The sequence below is a fragment of the Dysidea avara genome, chromosome 3, assembly GCF_963678975.1.
Source record: "Dysidea avara chromosome 3, odDysAvar1.4, whole genome shotgun sequence".
Lineage (NCBI taxonomy): Eukaryota > Metazoa > Porifera > Demospongiae > Dictyoceratida > Dysideidae > Dysidea > Dysidea avara.
Window position 1 is genome coordinate 37,007,787 of NC_089274.1, and position 23,708 is coordinate 37,031,494.

At 36.3% G+C, this 23,708-nt stretch overlaps 1 protein-coding gene across 1 annotated transcript in view; it reads right to left on the reverse strand.

Moving 5' to 3' along the window:
• LOC136250832 (sushi, von Willebrand factor type A, EGF and pentraxin domain-containing protein 1-like) overlaps positions 1-23,708 on the reverse strand; it is a 96,469-nt gene that overhangs the window by 62,417 nt on the left and 10,344 nt on the right. The window contains exons 4-11 of the mRNA XM_066043152.1: positions 23,188-23,382; positions 21,893-22,093; positions 16,586-16,774; positions 11,093-11,584; positions 7,293-7,493; positions 4,553-4,741; positions 3,423-3,611; positions 1,019-1,219 (exon numbers count right to left, since the gene is read on the reverse strand). Of these exons, the coding sequence (XP_065899224.1) occupies positions 1,019-1,219; positions 3,423-3,611; positions 4,553-4,741; positions 7,293-7,493; positions 11,093-11,584; positions 16,586-16,774; positions 21,893-22,093; positions 23,188-23,382 (1,857 nt within the window). The remainder of the gene's footprint in view (positions 1-1,018; positions 1,220-3,422; positions 3,612-4,552; positions 4,742-7,292; positions 7,494-11,092; positions 11,585-16,585; positions 16,775-21,892; positions 22,094-23,187; positions 23,383-23,708) is intronic.

Genomic DNA, 23,708 nt, shown 5'->3' on the forward strand with positions numbered 1-23,708 from the left:
TGCGTCCCATTCATCTTTGCTGATAGGGAAAGGTGTCGATTTGGCTTTAGCACTTGATGGTTTCCCTTCAAAACGGAAATTATCTGTATTTTTCATAGTGGCTATTTTGATTGCAAAGGTGCTTTTCAAACAGTTCTTGATTCGTATTGCTGTGTAACGGGTTGAACATAGCCGACAGCGAAGCGTAATGTATACTTCACTTCGAACTTCACTTTTCAGACGATAAGTAATAAAATTGGGGCGCAAGGTGCTTCCAGAAAAGTTCTTGATTCATATAATGACGTATTGCTGTGTAACGGGTTGAACATAGCTGACAACCAAGCTAATGGATACTTCACTTTTCAGACGATAATTGATATAGCTGGGGCGTGCGGCGCCATTTCAGATGCGGTATGTGTGGGTTCACCTGTCATAATAAAATTATTTACAAAGAAAGTTAACAAACAAGTACAAGAAAAATTTTTGAATTTTCAACTAGAGTAGGGACCATAGCACATCAATAAAAAGTACTGAAACAAGTTGATGATATTAAATCACAGTACAACAATAAGAAGTGTTATATCCCTATTGTGCATTTCCATTATGGTATCTTGAGCACAGTAGGGATTTAACACTTCTTATCGTTTTACTGTGATTTAATATCATGGACTACTCCAACTTGTTTCAGTACTTTTTATCAATGTGCTATGGTCCCTACTCTAGTTGAAAATTCCAAATTTTTTCGTGTACTTGTAGTGTATATGTAACAGTCTGACTCTTTAATAGGAGTGTAGAAGGGTTCTGCTGAGGATATCCAGCTAAGGGTAGTGTTCAGTACTCTGTAGCTCCCCTCTTTCTGCCAATAAACATGTCATTATTTGCCAAATGTATTTTATTTGGTAAACCAAAGGGAATGTGTCTGATCCTAGAAGCACTCCCTGGTTACAGGCTTGGATAAGTTTAACATACACACAATGACTACTACACTTACATATGCATACTGTACTTTTGCAATTGATGATTATGTACAATTACTCACCTCTTCTACACATGGTCTGAGTGCCACTCCAGCTCCCATCACTCTGACAGGTCCTAGTGTCACTACCAGTTAGCACATAACCAGTGTTACACGTGAAACTACAAGTGTCTTCATAGGAAAGAACTCCATCATCTCCCAGTGAACAAGAGATTTTTCCATTATTAAGATCAGCAAGTAAAGCACAAGTAAAAGCAAGTTCGCCTGCATATATGTACAAACAGATACTAAGCAAGAACTTCATAATTGCCATATACCGTTTTATCCATTTTATTGGATATACAACTGAAGCGGAAATAAGGGGTAGCATGTATTGTTTTTCTTTTAGCACACAAAGGTTGATGAAACAATATATTCTGCCAATATAAAACTAAAGGCATGAGCTACTATTTTCATAAATTACTCAAAATGAGCTTCCTGTAGTGCTAAGCCACTTGTGGAACAACTCTATATTATGTACTTTGAAATGATAATGATATGGAAAGTATATGTACAAGGTTTGTCCACAATTTAACTAAGGATCACAAACTGTTTCACAAAATTATCCTCAAGGTTTGTGAACTCTGTAGATTTTAGTCATGTGGGAGTTTATTCATTGATCTACAAGTTGATATGGTTCACTGTGTGGCACTGTTCAAGCAGCATTGCTTCTAACTAATCACTCAAGGTTAGTTGCCTTGCCAAATGCATGAGTGGAGTCTTCAAGTGGACTAATTGGTAATTCTTGTTTGATCGAGGAATAACTTTAAATTGAAACCAGGCCAGGAAGACCACAAAAGAAGTAGAGAAACATTACTAGCTGCTTTACTGTTAATATGTGAGTATACAAGTGTTTCTTAAACAAGTGCATTTTCATGTGTCTTTTTTTATAATGCCACTATACACAGTGGCTTACATGCCTTTAAGGGTTATGTAGCAACTATTACACAATGCTGTTTACTCTGATATCACCAATGCCTGAATAATGCTACTTGTATCGACAATAGTAGCCAGGTAATCTGACAAAGCTTGTCCTTTTGGATTTCTTTGCTTTGGTCAAGTTTTCTATATTTGGCTGAAACATGATCACAACCTGGTAACATTGTTGGTCTTCACTTGAACACCTCTGAGTCAGCAGAGTCAATGGTATATAAGTTGGGTTGGATGCAACTCTAATTGTAGAAACAAAATATTAACTGCGACTGTTTGTCCAGTTTAACATAGAATGTAGGTGTTATTATGGTAAAGATTTCCTGTACCTATTTAAATTAGGACGGTAGTGAAACCATGTAATGTAGAGTGCCCAATCATAGTGTAACTGTGACAGATAGAGTAAAGAGTGTGAGAGGGACTAACTTTAATAAAAGTTTGAGGCATACAACAGCCATGCAATAGTTTGCATGCCATTCTGGAAGAATGTCATCACAGCATCTTTCAAAGTCTGAGATGGAATTTTGGACTAAGTGCATACCTTGCACTATTTATATACAAGTGATATACTCAATAATTCCTAAAAAAAAGTTTAGTCAGAGTACTTGATTGCTCTCTTAATCTCTACAAGGTACCCCATCACAAAAGTCCTTTAGGTATACACTAAACAGTACACCAGCAAAACTTTTTGGGTCGTCCTAAAATAGCTCAATAAGTACATGAGCTGTGACAAATAGACATTACTCAGCTTGATATAATCATAGATATACTAATGCTTACCGGGATTGGAAATGGAAGTTGTGGTTACAGGTATCCGTGTTTTGCCTGACGTAATATTTCATCACATTGTACTACGCATGGCGTTTGGTAAGGTACAGCTGTAAGTAGAAAATACAGTGCCATGTTCTTGTGTCAATATTTGGAGCGCATAGCGGAAGGAATTATGAGCCACCACACCGAATTTCAAAATGGTTTGTTGCTTTGTCTGGGCAACGCATGTACCAAAAGGAAACCAAAACATAAAGTGAGTTTTGTCTTAAAACCTACCAAAAAGTGGCAGTCTGCCAAATACAACTGTATTAATCCATACAACATTTCTACAGCTTGTAATAGCTGAACATGGCCTAACTTAAGCTTCGTTAGTTGTCTAGGAGCGTTCCAATGCAGCTGTACACTTAGTTACGGGTGACACGACCTGATACAACTCCAGTTTCAACTCTGAGCAACGACATTAAAATACTGGCTATTTTCTATACTCTAGAAATGCAATACTTTCGCGAAACTTCTGCTGTATGAACTGTATGAAGCAGTCAGCTACACTTGGAAGTAGAGAAGGAAAAACACGGATAACTTCAAAGGGATTTACCACCCACTGTATAGTTTCAATATAAAATTATAATGTGCGCAACTTCCGTTTCCAATCCCGGTAAGCATTATTATATCTATGATATAATTGGATCAGTGCTACCTTAGGATCAAGTTAACACACATTACTTACCTCCTGTACACATGGTCTCTTTGCCACTCCAGTTTCCATCATTTTGACAAACCCTAGTGTCACTACCAGTTAGATTGTAACCAGTGTTACATGTGAAACTACAAGTGTCGTCATAGGAAGGAACTCCATCATCTCCCAGTGAACAATTGATTGCTCCATTATTAGGACCAGTAAGCAATGGGCAAGCATCTGCAAGTTTACCAGCATATATGCCATACAAAGTGATCAACCGTCATTTTATAACTAACAAAAATCCTATTAAATTATTAAACAACCAGGAACTAGTTATCTACTGTAGTCCAAATGCATTTTTACATACATAAAGGGATAGGAAACACAATAATATGCCATCACAAAACACTCTCCATTTCTATGGAGAGTATACATGTACTACGTATGTTATAAAACATTCTTGTTACACCTGCCACATTTGTATCAATGAGAAACAAATTGCTGTAACAAAATTTCAAGACCAGTGATTGTAAAATCAAGAATGAGTGGATTATAATAGTATCAGCGCTCAAGGAACTTATGCATGAAACAAAATGGCATTTAAAGTGCGATAGAAACAGCCTAAAATGTACTTTAAACACTTTACATAGATAAGCATTTTCATTACCTTTTAACATAACAGAGAGAACAAGACATATTTTATGGAGTAACTGCTTAAAGAATTGGCAAAGTATCTTCCCTTTTAAATCCTTTAGCAGTGCAATGCAAAGGTAAAAGGCTATGTTAGTGGCACACTTAGCTCACCACAAGTCTCAAAGTTGGAACCAGTAATATGTACAAGAAACAAGGCCTGAAGGTACTGTGAGAGAAAGTACAGCAGGAAATAACAATCAAAGTCAATGCAATGTTATCCTTTACTACAAAATCTATGGCTTGAATTCCTTTGTCTAAATCTCTCACCAAGGCCTAAACACTTTCTGTAGTCTGTTAAACTACTATTTCTATTGCTTAGAGCACTAATTTTCCATGAATGCTTTATTAGAATGTCTAAATTCAAGCTCAGTATTGTCTTCTACTAAACAACAATAGCTGAATATTGAACATAGTCAAAGTGCTTTTTAATTACATTCCTAATGCTCTGTTACAAGTACATACACACATGCAAATACACTACCCACCACTTCTACACACAACTCCAGTACCACTCCAGGTCCCATCACTCTGACAGGTCCTAGTCTCACTACCTACTAGCTGATTACCAGTGTTACATGTGAAATTACAAGTGTCTTCATAGGAAGGAACTCCATCATCTCCCAGTGAACAAGTAATTGTTCCATTAGTAACACTGGTCAGTGAGTGACAAACAACTGCAAAATATAATAAATTTATTAAATCCTCATCTACTCATTATCACAATTATCACCAAATTGTAATAGCTACTAACAACAATAACTAGCATAGTATAAAGGAGCTTTTTCAGCCCATCTTTAGCCAGAACTCGTATAACTAGCTTTTAAAAAAAAAAAAAATTCAAAAGGAAGTAGAGGTTGATATAATATACATGCTACAAAAAGTAAGGAAACAAGCTCAAAAATGTTACAGCTGAAATGAGAAATGATCAAGCAGTAAAAAGTAAGGAAACAAGATTAGACGACTACTTGCTAAAATGACACACACTTTAATGCCTACTTTTGGCTAATTTGATGGTCTCATTTCAAGATGCTAGCCAAAAATAGGTATTAAAGTGTCTCATTTTAGCAAGTAGTCATCTAATGTACTTTTTTGTAGCATGTATATTATATCAACCCCTACTTCCTTTTGAAATTTGAAATTTATATATAACTAGTAAACATATAAGTACACAAAAGTACAAGGAAAAGTTAGAAACTATAAGTGAGATGGATCATAAAAATAAAAAGTAGTGAAACAATGGAGGTTGTCTAATTCCTAATTGTCATAACTATGCTGAATTAGGATTAAATGTCTACTATTTTCTTGGCTGCCACCTTTAATTTCACTTTTTTTTTTATCCTGGCTTTTTAGGGGCTGCACCCTTTTTTCATAGCTTGGCTGTTTTTGTATAGAGAAAATGTTTCTACTAACACTGGCTTTCTATTATCCACCCAAAAACAGCAAGCCGTGAAAAATGGTGCAGGCTTTATAAGCTTGGATGATGTGGCAGTGAAGAAATGGCTGCAATGATGTCAATAAAAGTAAATTTTAATAATGGCTGTATTATTTTCATTAACATCATTGCAGCCATTTCTTGGCTGCCACCTTTGATTTCACAGCTTTTTTCACCCAGGCTTTTTTCACACTTCTTTTTGTACCTTATAAAGCCCCAAAACCAGTCCATGGCTAACTTTGAAGTTTGCTTTACTCACATTTCTTCTTATCTATACAGACACAATGATGACTCCTGAAGACAGACTTGTCATTGTATTGTATTGTATGTTTATTCAATATTTGTTAGTTAGAGCACAAATTTTCCTAATAGAATGCATATAGAATGTTCTAGAATTTCCATTGGAAGAACTATAAAGTTATAAATTTTACTAATAAATAAACTAATTTAATCAAACTATCAAAAGGCACTCCTACAATGACAGCCTATGTACACACTGATTTTTTCAAGTTGTTCTCACACATATGCGAATAAACATTCATAACTCTGTGGATATTTATCAGATTCATAGTAAACTTAAACATGTTAATCTACTTTTATACACTCTTCATTTGCACCAAAGTTTGCGACAGTCAAGTTACATGTTTGCATTTTATATATAATTTTTTTTATAAAGTGCATGAAAAGAGATCAAAACCGTAGACTAAAAAGAAAAAAATGAAGAGAAAAAAAAATGAAATTTTGAATGTCCATATATCTGGTGTGAATTTAATTAAAATTTATGTGTAGCTTACCCTACCTGGTGGACGGCTATAATGTAACAGTGGTACATATACTTTGGAGAATGGGCCATGGAGCTTTGCACTGATAATTGGTTCAAAAATTGGTATCAGGCCGATATTGGCTATATGCTAGCCGATTAAGTGGTTAAAAAGCTGATGTTAATCTCCACTGTTATTCTCCACTCCACCATGTAGTATAATGATGTGGGGGAGGCTTTGGCATTTTAATTAAGTTATGTGTTAATGGTTTAGTGGTGATTACAAGCCATGCCCACAATACTGCCAGGTTTTAGGCCATGCCCAAGTAAACTGAGATTTTAGGTTTCTATGTAGTACCACGCCACTTGTCTCACTGTATAGCAGTTGCAAAAATGTCTGGTAACCATAAGTAGCTTTTGATTGTGGTATACGTACATCTAACTTTACATTTTAGCTAAGAACGAGCTGTATATTAATGTTTTGTCACTAATACGAGTCATTTAATAATGATGAGGATAAGTGTTAGTGATAATAGTCTACATCGGATTGGTTATTGGTATTGGCTAATTATGTTGCTTAATATCCTCATAGGAATAATTGGCTAATTTGGTTATTGATGCAGCACTATGTGAAAAAGCTGTTTTCTTTCGTTTTCTTTCGTTTTCTTTCTTCCTGTCAATATACTCACAGTGTGGTGTGCTGGCTTTCTTGGCCACATGACACACTAGCATGTGTCTTGATATTGCTTTCTTGTCACATTTAAATAGCTTTTGTGATTCTGTTATTTAATTTGCTGCTTTGTAGTGCAAATTACAAAAACAAACCATGTGATTTGGGATAAATTGCACTTCTACTATTGGAACAAATGTATGGCAAACTAAATCAAATCATTTTGTGATTAGCAAAAAATAACGAAACAGCAGCAATACTACCATAATGCCCATTGTAATGAATAAAATATTTGAAAGTTATATAACAATCATAGATTTCAAAAACTAGAACTTTCTCTACTACACTGCATACAATACCTACCTCTTGTACATATGGCTTCAACACCACTCCAACTACTGTCACTGAGGCAGGTCCTAGTGTCACTACCAGTTAGCTCATAACCAGTGTTACATATGAAACTACAGGCATCTCCATCATAACCCACTCCAGTGTTATATGTGGAACCATTAAAACACAACATTTCAAGACCATCAGATTGAACCAATGTAACACATTGGGTGTCTAAACAAGACAAATTACAAGAAAATAAATGTAAGTATGTTGTAAATAAAAAGCACCATGGCAAAGATATGGAAACAGGCCATGAATTGAAGTAAAATGTACCCCTAGAGCACTGTTGGCATGCAGGAGTTGTGATATTTCATTACAGCTGCATACCATGTTAGTACTAAGTTCATTTTACTATGTATAAAAGGAGGGAACCAAAATGCAAAATAGTGTGTATATTGACTATATCATACAGTACAGTATAGTAGGGATCGTTGAGGCTTGGACTTTCTTACCAAGGAATGACCAGCCTCACTTTTCCTTTATGACAGCTTGACAGTATTAGGCATAGCTCAGCCCATAAATGTCTTCAGAGCAATCCCAAACCCTTCCAACAAGTTTCTAAAAAATTGTAAATATATATAACTGAATTTTCTACTAACTAACTAACTGACTGACTGACTGCCTGACTGATGTCTCCAGCCAAGCACAACTTAGCTGTGGAAAAGGATACAGGCTTCATTTCTTAACTGTTTGGCATCTCTTTGGCCCAATGGACCTACCTATATTTATCATCCCTTGTGTTCGATTTCTTTCTTCATTACCATGTACGGGTGTAGGTGTTGATTGGCAGTAACTAGCAACATGGCTTCGGTGCTTCATTTTCCATAGAGTGGCTGGATCGATTGCAGAGTTGCTTCTTGTAGTGTTCTTTGTTTGTTTGTAAAAGTGTATAATGAGTGGAACGTAGCTGGAAATGAAGCAAAATGGCAATTTTGCAATTGAAGGGGTTAGTGGAAAAGGGGAAATGTGCCATTTTAGATTTTCCATTTTCTAAAAATTAGAATGGCTTGGTTTAGCCACACAAATAATGTAGTCACTAAGTAAACAACAGAGTTTAGAAAGTTCATGGCAGTCTCAAATTAATTTTTAGCAGATATCACAATAATTCAGGGCATGTTCAATCGCAATTGATGTAATAATTGGATTGATTGCAGAGGTACTTATTCATTTGTAATGGTGCATAATGGGTGGAACATAGCTGGAAAAAAAAAGCAGAACGGCGACGTTTGCATTTTAGTCATTGATAATCAGGCACACATATAGTCAGCAAATGATGTGTCTGGTGCCATTCTTTTCTTTGATGTAGTTAATGAATTTTGTTACTGCAAAAATTTAACAAACAAGTGTAAGGAAAATGAGAAATTTTACATTTGAGCATGATCACAGATAAACGAAGGAAGGGAGGCCATCCACACCTGCAGCTATATTAATCTCTACTTCAATCATATAGTTACAGTATACTACTGAAAGGCTGATGTAGGAATTGATTTACTGTAACTGCAGGTGTAGATGACCTCCTTTGTTTCATTGCATGTAAAGTTCTAATGTTTCCTTACACTTGTGTGTATATAATTAATACAGCTATTTTTGTGCAGTGGAATGCAACAGGGTTGAAACTGGGCTGAATCACTTGAGTCGGATCAAACCAAGCACGTACAAAAGTAACGCATTATTTTAGGGCTGTGCGATAATAGAAAAACTTATATCTCGATAAGTTTCGATAACAAAACCCATTTTATCACGATAAATGATATTAACTCGATAAAGAAATATTGCCATAGAGTACTTTTATAAGCACAGTTGTGCCTAATAATAAATGTTTAAGACTAGTACATATCTCTCGCAAAAATTGCCCTTTTCAGAATCACCACAACTGGTCGTGACCTTAACTCACAAGAGTACTATCTACCTGCTGTTAATATACAAATAGTCTACAGAGATTTACTATTATCTGGTTTACATTATCTGATTTGTGGTTTACATTACCACCCCAGCAATCCCTTCTTGTTTTGTGGCTTTTTTCAGCGATCCCTATTCCTATTTTAAAATTTCCAATTTTTAATTCATCTAGTTTGTGTACTTTTAAATTAATCCAGTAATGGATTATGAGATTTCTTCTATTGATAATAAAGACTGTTGTGAATAGTGTAATTTTGCATTCTGCATAGTAACACTGTCAACATTTCAGTACACACATGAAACTGAACAAATTGCAATGTGCATACAGACTGAGAGTCTCCTAATATCAGCTGCAATTTACATTACTGGTACCTTTAATAGCTGTCAAATTCAGTGCAAGGATTGTAATTATACACTTGACTGCATTATTAGAGTATTTAAGTGACTGCTCTATTAGAGTATTTAATCAATCTGGATAACCCACCCACGTACAATAATCATGGAGCGAAAAAAAAACCACCTTGCAACAAAGTCATCAGCCCAGATTAAGCTTCCTGGCCTATACTGAGTTTAATAAAGACGGATTTTATTAGCCACAAGTAGCGCACACCAAAAAACGTAACTCTGAGTGTGGTCCTGTATGGCTTCTCGAATGTAATAGAGCTTTGGCAAGAAGAGACAGCCCGGTTTGGGCTGTTTCCATCCGAAAACGAAATCAAAAATAGGTCATGGACGTGCACAATGATCCATTCAGCAAGCCTTGCTACTTTTTATCCCAGGATTCTCCTTGCAAACTTCGCTATGCCTGTTAAAGAATAATAATATTATGAATAATAATAATAATAATATGAACAAACTGGCAAATTTCAGTGTTGTCTGAAATACACATACCGTTTCCTTTTCACTTGATACTTACTAGTGGACCTATACTCATTGCAAAGAACCACCAGAGGGTTGTTTTGAGTTGAAGGACGCTTTTCAAGGTGGTTTTTAGGTGTGCGTTCTATTAGGATTTTTGCAAAAAACATGGGCGATCCCTATTATGAACCCACTATCGTGGTTCATGATAAATGTTGACTTGTGACAACACAGTCGAAGGAGCATCACTACTAAATTGCCTTGGAGTATTCATTAACTGCTTTCCAGTACCTGGTACAGCTTTTCCTTAACATGCTAACAGGCCATTAACTCCATGATTGTTTACGCAAATTTACTACCGTAATTAGTTTTTTCGTTGTAAAATAATTTTTGTATGCAAAATTTGTACGAAAATTTTTTGCATGAAATTTTTACACAAGATTGAACTACTCTAATAGAGCAGTCATTTACGTAAATTATACGAAAATATTTTTACACAAAAATTTTTTGTACGAAAATATAGCGAATTACGGTAGTAAAATTGGAAAGTCTAGAATTGCACATTTTTGTGGATATTGGAATTAGACACTTTGCTATTTATTATGTACTCTCACTAGTGTAGTGGTCAAAACATAGCTCTTAGCGTGAGCCTTGATTTCAAGTAAACCAGGACATATCCGGGTTTATTCTGCACAGTAGGTCATCCAAGTCAGCAATAAGGACCCAGTTTCAACCCTACAACACAAAGTAGTGTTTGACTCTTAAGCCTAATTTTGTGTGGTCAAAGGCAAAAGTAATCCAAAAGCATTACATTACTTAACTAACCCAAGTTAAACTAAGCATAAGTAAAGCCAAATTACAACAAGGACAAAGTGAGGTTATAAGTATCAGAACAGATGATAAAGGAGATAAGTTTGGGTATGTTCTAATCACTTGGTAATAAACAAAATATCATCTTATATTACAGTAAACCTAAACAAAGAATCATAATAATATTCTACGTATATACTCACCAAGTGCAAAATGGATTAATGGCTGACGTAGACCATAGCGATCACTGGTATGTTTAAGATTAACTGATGTAGCAGTAGAACCATCATCAGTAAATTCATATAGTACATATTTAGCTGTCTCTATGGTCCTCACTCTATATCGAGCATTACGTGGATGATAATATCCTATAACATCTCCTGACTGAACAAGTATTCTGTTATTACCAGTGAGAGGAATGATTGCTTCTACATAAGTTAACTCAACAATGTGACTTTCATCAACTTGAACTTGAGCAATTTTAGTATAAATTGTTGAATCCTGTGATAATGGTCTCCATACTTGTATGTAAGGGTAATTATTCTTATCTTTATCAGGTAATAATCTGATTCTGATTCCAGTTATTCTGACATTACAATGGAAATTGAGATGTGGAACAATTCCTAATCTGTTACCACTCATTTCATGTGTACCAATTTGCTGAACATCAATATTTTCTATGCAAAGTTGTCCTTCTATTGAATATAAACAGCATGTATACAGTAAAAGTAGAAAAATTAATAGTGGGTTCATAATTGGAATTCCATTTTTAACACTTTTTGTTTGCAAAATCTTAATAGAACACACACCAACAAACCACCTTGGAAAGCATCTTTCAACCTTGTGGTGGAATAGGTGCACTAGTATAATTATCAAGTGAACAGGAAATGGTAAGTGTAGTTTAAAAAGTTATTACTTTGTAGAGTTCCAGAAAAAAAGGTAGTGAACAAGAAAATATGAATGATGGTAGTTATTGCTATAATGTTACATGTGAAATCGCTAATTTAGCATTGAACAGGTGGTAGTTGTAATATGCAAAAGTAGGGATTCCCATATATTGCTATGTTTATTTAGCTACCTTCATTCATATTTCTTGTTTCACTCCTTTTTATCAACTTCACTTCATGCATAGTGTCACATTAGTGTATGTACTTGGTTGTACGTGACCCAGCCCTAGTAATAATAATGAAAAAAGTGGTATTTTACTAATATACTTTAGGGTTTCTTTTGATTTCATATTTACTAATGGATTTATTAACATGTAAGGTTTCTTTTGTGGTTGGGGGAGCTTTCTAAGGTGATGTTTATTTAACTGGATGTTCTATTAGGATTTTGGCAAAAATAAATACTCTAGGTGATCTCTACTTATTGTGATTACCTATAGTGCAGCAATGTTGCATATACCACTGCCTACTTGACCTATAGTGATCACAGAACTACACATGTAAAGCAAAGCAAAGCAAAGCCTACAGCAGTCATGCAAAACACAGTTATTGCCACCAAGTGAACCAGCACTGGGATGTCTGTGCACCACTCAGGCACTCCAGCCTTGTGCAGGCAAATCTTCCTGGGACAGAGCTAGTGATCTGTAGGCCAGGTCTCATGGACAGAGGTCGCAGAACCTGAAGTTCCACAATGACCCCAACGCTGCTAAGTGAGACAAGGACGATTAGGCATTTGCTTCCCCAGTAAACACTGGGTACCCATTGATGTTATAGATTGGTGGGCTGTTTTCCCAGATCACACCAGGCCACCAGGTCCTCAATATACAGCTGAGTAGACTGGAGTAACGTCAGTAAAGTTTCTTGCTCAAGGAAACAACAACAACACTAAATTGGCATAACTGGGCATCGAACCTGGAACCTATCGATTATCATGCAGATGCTCTAGTCACTTGGCTATGCTACTTCATGTGGCTATACTGAAATACACATGTGTGCATATACACACATACACATTGCTGGCCACAGCATGCTATACACTGCATATATATTATGAAAGATCAAAGCTGTATAATACAAAGTACAAGGAAGCAATACACTGGTGCTGTTTGTACTGAGTACTGTACACACAACTTAATGATTGGCTTGAAATTAATTTTTAGTGCTGTGAAATATCAAGCACCATCAGCAATTTTTGTTTTACCGTATTTACTCAATTTGTACTGTACCCTTGAATAGTACCACAGTGCGGTACTATTTGAAGGTACCTTGTTTCTGAAAATAATATTAATTGTACCACATCATTGAATAATACTGCACTATGCTTTTGTAATTACTCTTGACTAGTGCTCTCATACCTTTAGTATTAATCTCCATCTCGATTTAAGGAAGGCATTGTCCTGGTAAAACTTTAAAGGTTGTCACATAATAGAAATTCTGGATATTAATTAGTAAATTTACTACATAGCACGAAGTGTGACATGGTTGTGCTACATGGACTCTAGGTCCTGTATAGAAGAAGTAAGTAGCAATGTGTTGTGGTTGCTTTAGGTTTAAAGATTAGTAATGCACCCTCGAATAATACCACAGTGTGGCACTATTCAAAGGGTTTTATCCCTATTTTTGGACAAAAAAAATAGTACCACTGGGGCACAAATTGAGTAAATATAGTATAACATTGTCATGATATCCATAAATGGCTTTATAAAAACTACACAAACTAGTGTAATAGAGACCACTGAAGAAAAGAGTTAAACATTCCAGCATGTTAAACTGCTCTAGGACTACAATGGAGCACATCAAATGCTTTAAAATAAAATCTAACACTTGGAATTGTCACACAGAGATCTTTATTGGATATGGTAGAGACTGTAGTTTCCATAAATCAGTAACAAATAAGTAGCTACTGAGAACGTTCCTGTATGGATATGTACCATGAACTTTTAGGCATGGCAAAGGGAGCTATTATTCTTAGCAACAACAAGCATAGGGTTGTGTAACAGCAATTTCAGCACACTCTTCAACCTTTTCTAATTATTTGTATCACTATCAATGGTATGTGCCATATCACTGAGTCCGAATAGAGACCTATGTGTGACAATTTCAAGTGTTATGTTTTAAAGCATTTGACGTATTCCATTATAGTCCTAGAGCAGCTTAACATGCTCATTGGTTGACTTATGTTTCTTTTATTTTTTCCAGCAATCTCTGTTTCCCATACTTTTAAAAAAAATTTGTTTTATACTACAGTGAAACCTGTCTAAAGTGGTCACCTTCGGGCCAGAAATATTTGGCCTTTATAGAGAGGTGGCTGCCTAACTCAATATCCTCCATAAAACAGCCATAGGCCATAAAAAAAGGTTTAGCCTTTAAACAAAGGTTCCAGGGACTTAACTCACGTTTAGTTACATAAAAATGCATTTAGCTACACTCCAGTACACCGCCTACTTACACAGCAGACAAATTAGCTAGCAGAAAAGAGCCTGAAGCTACTCTGAGTTTGGAGACAGCAATTGAGCTGATTATGATTCCTAGCTACAAAATCTGTGAAGTAAAAACAGGGACTTCCTTAAAGACGGTGAACTGTTAATATTAACTAAACAATTACTAATCCAGGAATCAAAATCATGAGGTGAGCTTTAATTAGAATTACACGAAGAAGCAAAGCCATGGAGTGGCCACAAGCTTTCTATACTGTGAGTTTATAACTTTTCCGTATTACAGAAGTATGAAGTAGTGCAGCTAGTTTATACTCACCGTAATGATTATAGCTGGCTGCTTTGTGCGAGGCCTTTTGTATAGCGAGGTGCTGTTTGGGACTGCTAAAGCTGGCCGTTATACGTGTTATAGAGGTGACCGTTTAATGCAAACTATTCCTGTACAAACTGATTGGGAATTGTTCGGGACCGTAGTCACGTGGCTGTTATGTTGAGGTGACCGCCCAACTAAGGTGATCGTTAAGGGAGGTTCCACTGTAGTATATTTACTAGTTACCTTGACTTTACAGCTGTAATGCATCACCTTTGCTGATAGTAATGAGCAATAAGTACTTTATTGCTTTAAAAATGTAACAACTCCATACTACATATATGATCTTGACTTAAAACCTCAAATGTAATTATACAGACTATGAAAATACGTATGCCGGCACACAGGTAAAAACAGTGGACCCAAGAACTGGGGACCCATAAGCACCCTGCTTTTTACAGGACTTCATTAAGCTAGTACAAAATTAAGTTTATAGGTTGATAAAATATCATTCCAGAGAAAAGTTGGGTTCTTGTGGGTCCCTGGTCCAGGTCCAGGGTTGCTGGGTCCAGGGTCCCCAGGTCCTCTGTTTTTACCTTCCAAACAATTATTCTAACATATCTACCTTTGACTTTACAACTTTTCAGGATTGGCACTATTTTTGCACATTTCAGCTGCTTAGGGGATGGATTTATCTAACAATAATGGTACACATATTCTCATATTAGATAGGTAACAAGTTGATGTTGTGCTACTTCTAAAAACCAGGCGCCATGCAGCTAGCTAACTCATCTGGAATTAACCATGGATAGTATATGCTACTATGAGTTAACCAACTATATTATTGTTTTAACCAATAGGGTAGTTTTGGGTTGTGCGATAATATTGCTAGCTAATTCTCGTATTTCGTAATTCATGAATTTTTTGTAATTCGTTTAATTACGTTGTTATGCACTGCTAAGGAAGCGCTTGTTAAACAACCACTTTTACCAACATATTACACACAGAAGTATCTTCTAAACTGTTTTATAGTTTGACTATTGTGTTTTTCCCACAAATTCTCTCGACAAAGCCTCAAAGCTGCTCTTCGTTTTCGTTCGCGTACATAAGGGATATGCCCCATTTCAACTCGAAACGATAGGCTATTCCTGGTAGTGTACGAGGCCTACACTGTTAAACGCCTGAAAACCTCAAAGGGAAAGTAATTTACAAAGTCTGAGGAAAGTCGCTACACCCATATTTCAGTCCGCTGAAAAGAAACCACCTCAGAGCAAAGTTCACCTGTGCAGAAGTTTAATACAGACTTCATTTCGCTTTTACTTCTTATGTAAAAGCTGCTTTTACCATTTTTTAACGATTTTGCTCACATGGGTGCATACGGACAAACATAGATAGGTAGATATGTAGATAGGTAGATGAATAGGTAGATAGGTACACACACACACACACACACACACTTTTACGAAAACAATTTCAATAAACCAGGCGCGTGCCCTCAGCCGGTCTTTGGCCAGCTGTGAGCACACGCTTGGTTTAACTAGTTATGTGATATCAGAATTATGTACTGATGTCAAATTAGTCACATTAGTGCAATGCCCTATTTTAGAAATTAAAGGAAATATCTTGAAAATGCTTTAATACATAGAAATGTTGAAAAACTACATACTGATCACATACCAAAATATACATGTAAATTTTTTTTTCATAAAAGATGCAAGATTTCAAACATTTACAAATCCCTTTAGCATGTGTTTACATGGTCGCTCACCCACATAGATATCTGGATAAAGAATCTAAACATATTTTCATACTGGCTCTACATCTTTCATAACATGTTAACTCCATATGTCATTACTATTTAAGTTATAACCAATACTACATGTGAACTACAAATGAGATTGTACTAAACTAATTTCTCAAGTAAAAACATCAGCTGCTGTTGTTAGTGCCTTAATACAGTACCATACATAAACACAACATTTGAAAATGCATTCACACATTTTCTACCTTTCCTACAGATGGTCTCAGTACCACTCCAGCTCCCATCACTCTGACAGGTCCTAGTGTCACTAGCAGTTAGCACATAACCAGTGTTACATGTGAAACTACAAGTGTCTTCATAGGAAGTAACTCCATCATCTCCCAGTGGACAATTTACTTTTCCATTTTTAGGTTCAGTAAGTGAAGGACAAGCAACTGCATTTCAGAAAAAAAGTACATACATAGATACTGCATCAACATCATAAGAGTAGTGTCAAGACAAACAATGTGGCCAATGGTTTTTAATTTGCAAATGGTCGAAAAGTAACTATAATGATATCAATTGTTATCAGCTGTAATTACATCGATTGCATCTTTAATCCATATCAAAAGCAGCCACGCTGTGAAAAAGGTTACGGCTCCCCAAAAGGCCAGGGCGAAAAAGGTTAAGAAATTAAAGGTGAAGCCAAGGGATGGTTGCAATGATGCTAGTGTCGATCATTTTTAATGATGAGTGATCATTAAAGTGATTGACATTAACATCATTACAACAATGACTTGGCTGCCACCTTTAATTTCACAACTTTTTTTCATCCTGGCTTTTTTGGGGGCTGCACCCTTTTTTCACAACTTGGTATAGATATCAGTTGTAATTGTAAGTTCCAACATCAGCCATAATGAGGTATTGGGGCTAACTTTTACTTGTTGACTGTAGGAAGAAGAGAATACATGTGGCCTAATGTATTTCATGGAAGGAATGGACTCGCAGACTGGGCTGGAAACAGCTTTTAAACAATAATCCAGGCATTATCCATCTCTTGCAACACTGGAGACACCACTATCAAGCTACAACTACAGGTACTGCATGCTCTTCCTTACAAATCATGATAGTAGTGCATGCACTAATTAATTAGAGTACACTTAAATACTTGTGTACCAGCAGTGATAAAGCGTTACAGAGGCTATTGTTGTAGTGTAGATGTTTTTCTTTGATACTTTAGCACTAGTGTTAAGGTTGTAGCAATGAAACAGTAATTATTCTTAGCAGTAGGTGGCATCAGCAAGGTGATGGGGCTATGCAGCTCATCACAACAGCCCTAACACTAGTGCTAAGTACTGATGCAACAAAGGAAAACATCTATGCTACAACAATAGCCTCTATCACTATAGAGGCTATTGTTGGAATAGTAGTGTTACATCTATACTTGAAGACCTTCAATATCACATCGACATATGATTTTAAGACTAAAATTGTTCTATTACTCTATTAATGATCATTCAGCCTTGAAAATTCCTCCATATTTTTCCACCACCTTCTATCCTACACGCCACCAACATCCACTTCATTTCATCAGTAAGAAATAATTCACACAAATTCAGCTTTTTTCTCAGCTAGAACAATAAATGATTGGAATAACTTACCTGTTGAAACAAACAAATTTCCCACTGTTGAACAGTTTTTAGTTAAATTGCATGATTTATTGCTGTAACTATTGATCTTTGTAACTTACTCCGGTCTGGTCCCCTGGACATATCAGTGATTCTGTCTGTCCAGCAATAAAATAAATAAATAAATCACATTTTTATCACTACTAGTACATGCGTAACATAAATATATTCTAATTAATTAGTGTGCATGCTGCTTTCATGACTTGTAACAGAGACTCCAACCTTGGATCTTTCTTGGGAATAAGACTTCTCACAAAGTGAACAATGGAGATGCAGTCTTTCAGCCACAACCATACAATTCAGCAAAGTTACATTATAACTAGCACTTAAGGATTTCATGACATTATAATGGCATGGCCTCCTTGTGCTAGTTATAATTGAAAGTGGTTGTACATAGTTACATCATTGAGGAGTTGTGCATTACTAGCTACTAGTGTACAATACAATAACTGAAAGGTGTTGTGCTAGGTATGCATTACGATTGTGGCAATTCATTATGATTACCATGGCAACCATGACAGGATTACATGATCAGATGGACTACACACTTTAATGATCATCTCGTGTATTTATGAGATGTCTTGCCAGTTAAACTACCTGGCTTCTATCAGTGTAGCTATCTTGCAACTGAACTTTACAATAATATCCTGCCTGGATTCTGAGTGATCTTTCAAAGTTCCAGTACACTGTTTGCAGGTATCCCTGTTGGCTGTCCTTATACAATCCATCTCAGTTGTTGTCTAAAAGGAATCAACCAACTTCCATTGAGAGTTCTGACTGCCAAAAGATAATTTGAACGAGAGATCATGTGACTGCCTCGGTATTCCAGTACATGCTGCTAAGTTTTGAGTTGCTAAACGTTAAGTAAAAGGCATACCTAGTCATAGAAAATTCTTGGAGTGAGGAGGAAATTGTAGGTGTGAGAATACAAATGTTGGACATGAGAGTGTGAGATTTAAGGCCAAATCGTGAGAATCACGCCTAAGGAGTGAGAGTTGGAGCCTCTGTTGTAAAGAAGAGCAGTACCAGCAGTCATAGCTTGACAGTGGTGTCCCCACTGTTGCAAGAGATAGATAATGCCTGGATTATTGTTTAAAAGCTGTTTCCATGAGTCCAGTCCATGAAATTTTTATTTATTTTTTCCTCCGGCCCTAATGGCACTCCCTTCCACCCACATGTCTCTATGGAAAACAAGCTAGAAGAACAACATAAAAAGGGAAAAAGAAAGAATTTACCTACAGAAATGACGCCTAAAAGAACCTACAGAAGCCCAGGGAATGTTAGTGGACTGGTGGATGCCCCTCTGCAATGGCGAGATCTATTGCCGGGGGCACACCAGGACACTTAGAGCATGATCGAGAACCACGGATGCACATGATGGAGGAGCGAAGCAAGGAAAACCCCAAACTGCAATGGAGCCAGCCCATCACCACTGAATATGGGGAACTCTACTTCTCACTGAGTAATTGAGCCAAATGCTTATAGGTGGTAATGGCCGCTTTCCCCATTCCACCGGAAGAGGAAAAAACTAATGGGGTAAAACTGCCATGCTCTACTTCGCGTATACGCTCCTCATAAGCACAACACTTCCCAGTCCATGAAATGCATGTAATTTTTACAGGTTTTTGCAATTGAATTCGGCGACTTTGCAATTGAATTCGTCCCGTTTGCAATTGAGTTCGTCGGTTTTGCAATTGAATTCATCGCTTTTGCAATTGAATTCGTCGGTTTTGCAATTGAATTTGTCCCGTTTGCAATTGAGTTTGTCGCTTTTGCAATTGAATTCGTCCCGTTTGCAATTGAATTCGTCGGTTTTGCAAATGAATTCATCGCTTTTGCAGTTAAATTCGTCCGTAACAAGAATGGCAGCTGGAGGAAACACGAAAACATGATGCAGCAGCTGCTACAAGAACTTGTTCAAGTACAACAGTAGTAAACAACTCTTTATAAGGCAATAATTCTTCCTCTACAGCCTATCCAGCAACATTCCAAACTGTACTACGCCATTCGCGATTGGTGTGGTCACTCGCGAGCAAGTTAATTAACTTGTCAGACAGCTATCAACTTCGCGTACTACCAGCTCCAATTACTTTCTAGTGTCTCAAGTATAACTCTCCAAGGCATAAATAGTTCATCTCTTAATGAATGGGTTGGTTTCTTGGAGCCGTTTTGTTTATGACGAATTGTAATGCAAAACGCGACGAACTCTATTGCAAAACCGACTAATTCAACTGCAAAACTGACTAATTCAATTGCAAAACCGACGAATTCAATTGCAAAACCGACGAATTCAATTGCAAACGGGACGAATTCAATTGCAAACGGGACGAATTCAATTGCAATACCGACGAATTCAATTGCAAACGGGACGAATTCAATCGCAAAGGTGACGAATTCAATTGCAAAAACCTGTAATCTGAACTATTTTTTTATAAAATAGTGATGCAATAAAACAATATCTTATCATAAACCGAAAGGATAGTTTGAATATAGTTAATGCAGAGTTCTCAGCTAAACTCTTTACATGAATGATTTGTAATGTAGCTGAAGTCTACTTGTAATGCTCTCTACTAGGTGACTTGTAAGTAGCTGAATACTTGGCTGGGTGACTTGTAATGCAGCTGAACTCTCTACACGGCAACTTGAAACATAGCTGAGGTCTCTACAAGATAACTTGTTACACAGTTGAACAATTTACATGGTGACTTGTTTGTGACCGTACTTTCTACAGCATGAAATGTACCATAAGCATGCCAATAGAACATGTAGTTGACTGCTCTAATCGGGTTACTGTACTATATCTACAGGTAGTTGGTTTTCACATGTTATCACACAAGCTTTAATCCCAACTATTCTGTTCCACTAAAAGGCTTTCTAAGATGATTAATCTACTTACATTTCAATTTTCCGCTTACCCCTTCAGTGGTTTGTCTGGTAGGCATGACAATCAATTGGCTTTCATTCATGAAAGTAGATCGTATGTCTGATACATTTTGTTATAATATAAGTCAATAGTCTTTATCTTGATTATTTCTAAAGGCGCTCTTACAATGGTTAATCTATCTACAACAAACCTATTTTCAACCTGCTCCTTGACCCTGTAACTGTGACAAAAGAAATTGCCTTTTCATTTTTTTAAAATTGCGTACAACTCCTTATCCAATCTGTACAAAAATTAAACAGTAAATGTGCTGTATTACACTTCTCTTCTCCAAATTTACAGTAAATCAACTGAAGCATGTGCAAATTATAGCAATTTTTCTAAGTGGTGTAAAAGGAAGAGGAATAAGATGAAGAAAAATATGAAGAAAATAAGACAAACTTTGAAAGTATGCATCTTAATGATGCCTAGGCAGATTCAGCTCAAATTTGGATTAGAGATACCCCACCCCAAGGAAGTTTCCACAGTAAAATGGTTAATTTCTGTTCAGGTATTGTAGAGCTATGGAAGTGTGAAAACTGGATTATCTTGGTTACTGTAAAATACATACTTCTTGTCTGTCGCACATCCACATTGGGTGTCTTCATCTGTCTTGATTGATTGGTCAACACATTGCAGCCATTTCTTGGCTGCTACATATGATTTTACCAATTTAGGATTGTGACAGCTTAGATGTTTGTTATGGATATACTGTACATAAGCTACGTAGCAAAATGAAGCCTATATTTACACATGGTTGATTGTCATAACAGTTCATTGCAGTCAGTATGGGACTCTAGGGTACCGACACATGTAGCAGATAACAACCTAGCTTAATTTTTAATATCATGACAAGATCTGAATTTGTAAGTCTCAAGGTCAAATTTCTCATATAAGGACTACTATTTAAATTGTGCATTTTTTATTATTAAAAAATTACAATTATAGAACAACACCTTACCTACCTCTTCTACACATGGTCTCACTACCACTCCAGCTCCCATCAATTTGACAGGTTCTAGTGTCACTACCAGTTAGCACATAACTAGTGTTACATTTGAAACTACAAGTATCTTCATAGGAAAGAACTCCATCATCTCCCAGTGAACAAATCACCACTCCATTATTAGGATCAGTAAATAATGGACAAATAAATGCAAGTTCACCTGCACATATGCAGATAATGTAATTAAACGATGTTTTTAGTTGTTAATATTACATGTATATGTGACCTAACTTTAGAAAACTGTTGATATACGCACATATTCATCAAAATTCGTTTTATTGGTTCTTTGTTGTCTACAGGATCAGAGGAATAGATTGGCTAAATTTCAGATCCATAAGTTAAGCAGTGTGGAAAATACAGCAGTAGACAGCCAGACGAACAAATAAATCAATATGTACAGAAGACATCAAAAATACAATCTACAGGTGCTTACATAAAGATCATAACCTACTGATACAATGGCATATGGAAATGAATCTTTGCTCATTGTATTCGCCATGAATTTGTGAATCCACCAAGGTATAGTTTTTGTCAAAGGTATTCTTCTTTGATCCAGAAGGAAGGCAAATTCATTGAAGAAAAATCGTCATAAATTCTTTCGTCATTGCAATGTAAACAAACGTTTGTAATTCAGAAACCCACATATGTGTGGAGATGAAACAAGTATTTTTGAACTATTTATGAACAGGGGAACATGATGATGCCCAGGATTTATCCACTAGAGTGTCAATTCACCGACCAGCAAGGCAATTAAAACTTGCATAAATCTTTTTCTGGAGCTTGCATTATTTACCCAATGTTTTTAAATGCATTTTTATTGTGTGTAGATTGACGGTTTTCTAAAATTAGGTCACATATTAAATTTGCACACAGAAGTGTCCCTCAGGAGTCTGCTTTGGGCCCTCTACTGAACTCAATGTTTGTTAATACTTCATGTACCATGACTCAATTACAATTACCAGTGGTGTAGCCGCATCAATAATTCGATATACTCTAATAGAGCAGTCAAGATCGAGATACTCTAATAGAGCAGTCACAATATTCAGAGAAGCAGTGTAGCAAGCTACATATGTGCAGTTATAAATAAAGATATATAGCTAGTTGGTGGGAGGGCAGCTATTGTCAACAGGTAGTTACTATTTTTGATCTTCAGCTTACAGCTAGGCCCTGGCATCACCAAAAGTCTGGCTACGCCCCTGACAATTACTACAGTACACATGCACATATAGATGCAAGTATGTACATACTACCTACCTCTTCCACACAAGGTCTCAGTACCACTCCAACTCCCATCACTCTGACAGGTCCTAGTGTCACTACCAGTTAGCTCATAACCAGCATTACATGTAAAGCTACAAGTGTCCCCATAGGAAGTAACATCATCATCTCCCAGTGAACAATTTAATTTTCCATTATTAGGATCAGCAAGTGAAGGGCAAGGTCTACCTGCTATATATTCAAATAAAAATAAAACATTTAATTCTTATTTAGTTGACTTGGACATATATACTGTAGGTATCTGCAATATTCATTCAGTATGGTTGTAACCACATATTAGGGATCATGGAGGTTTTCACTTTCTCACAACAAAAATACAAACTGGCCAGAGACCAGCTTCACAATGCCATCATCATGATACCCTGGCAGCATTGGTTAGGATTTAACCAAGCCCAAAAGTGTCTTCAGTATTACACAAAATGCTTACAATAAATTGTTACAAAATTGTATCTTTTTAATTTAGTGCTATGTAACTGACTAATTGACGGACTGACTTA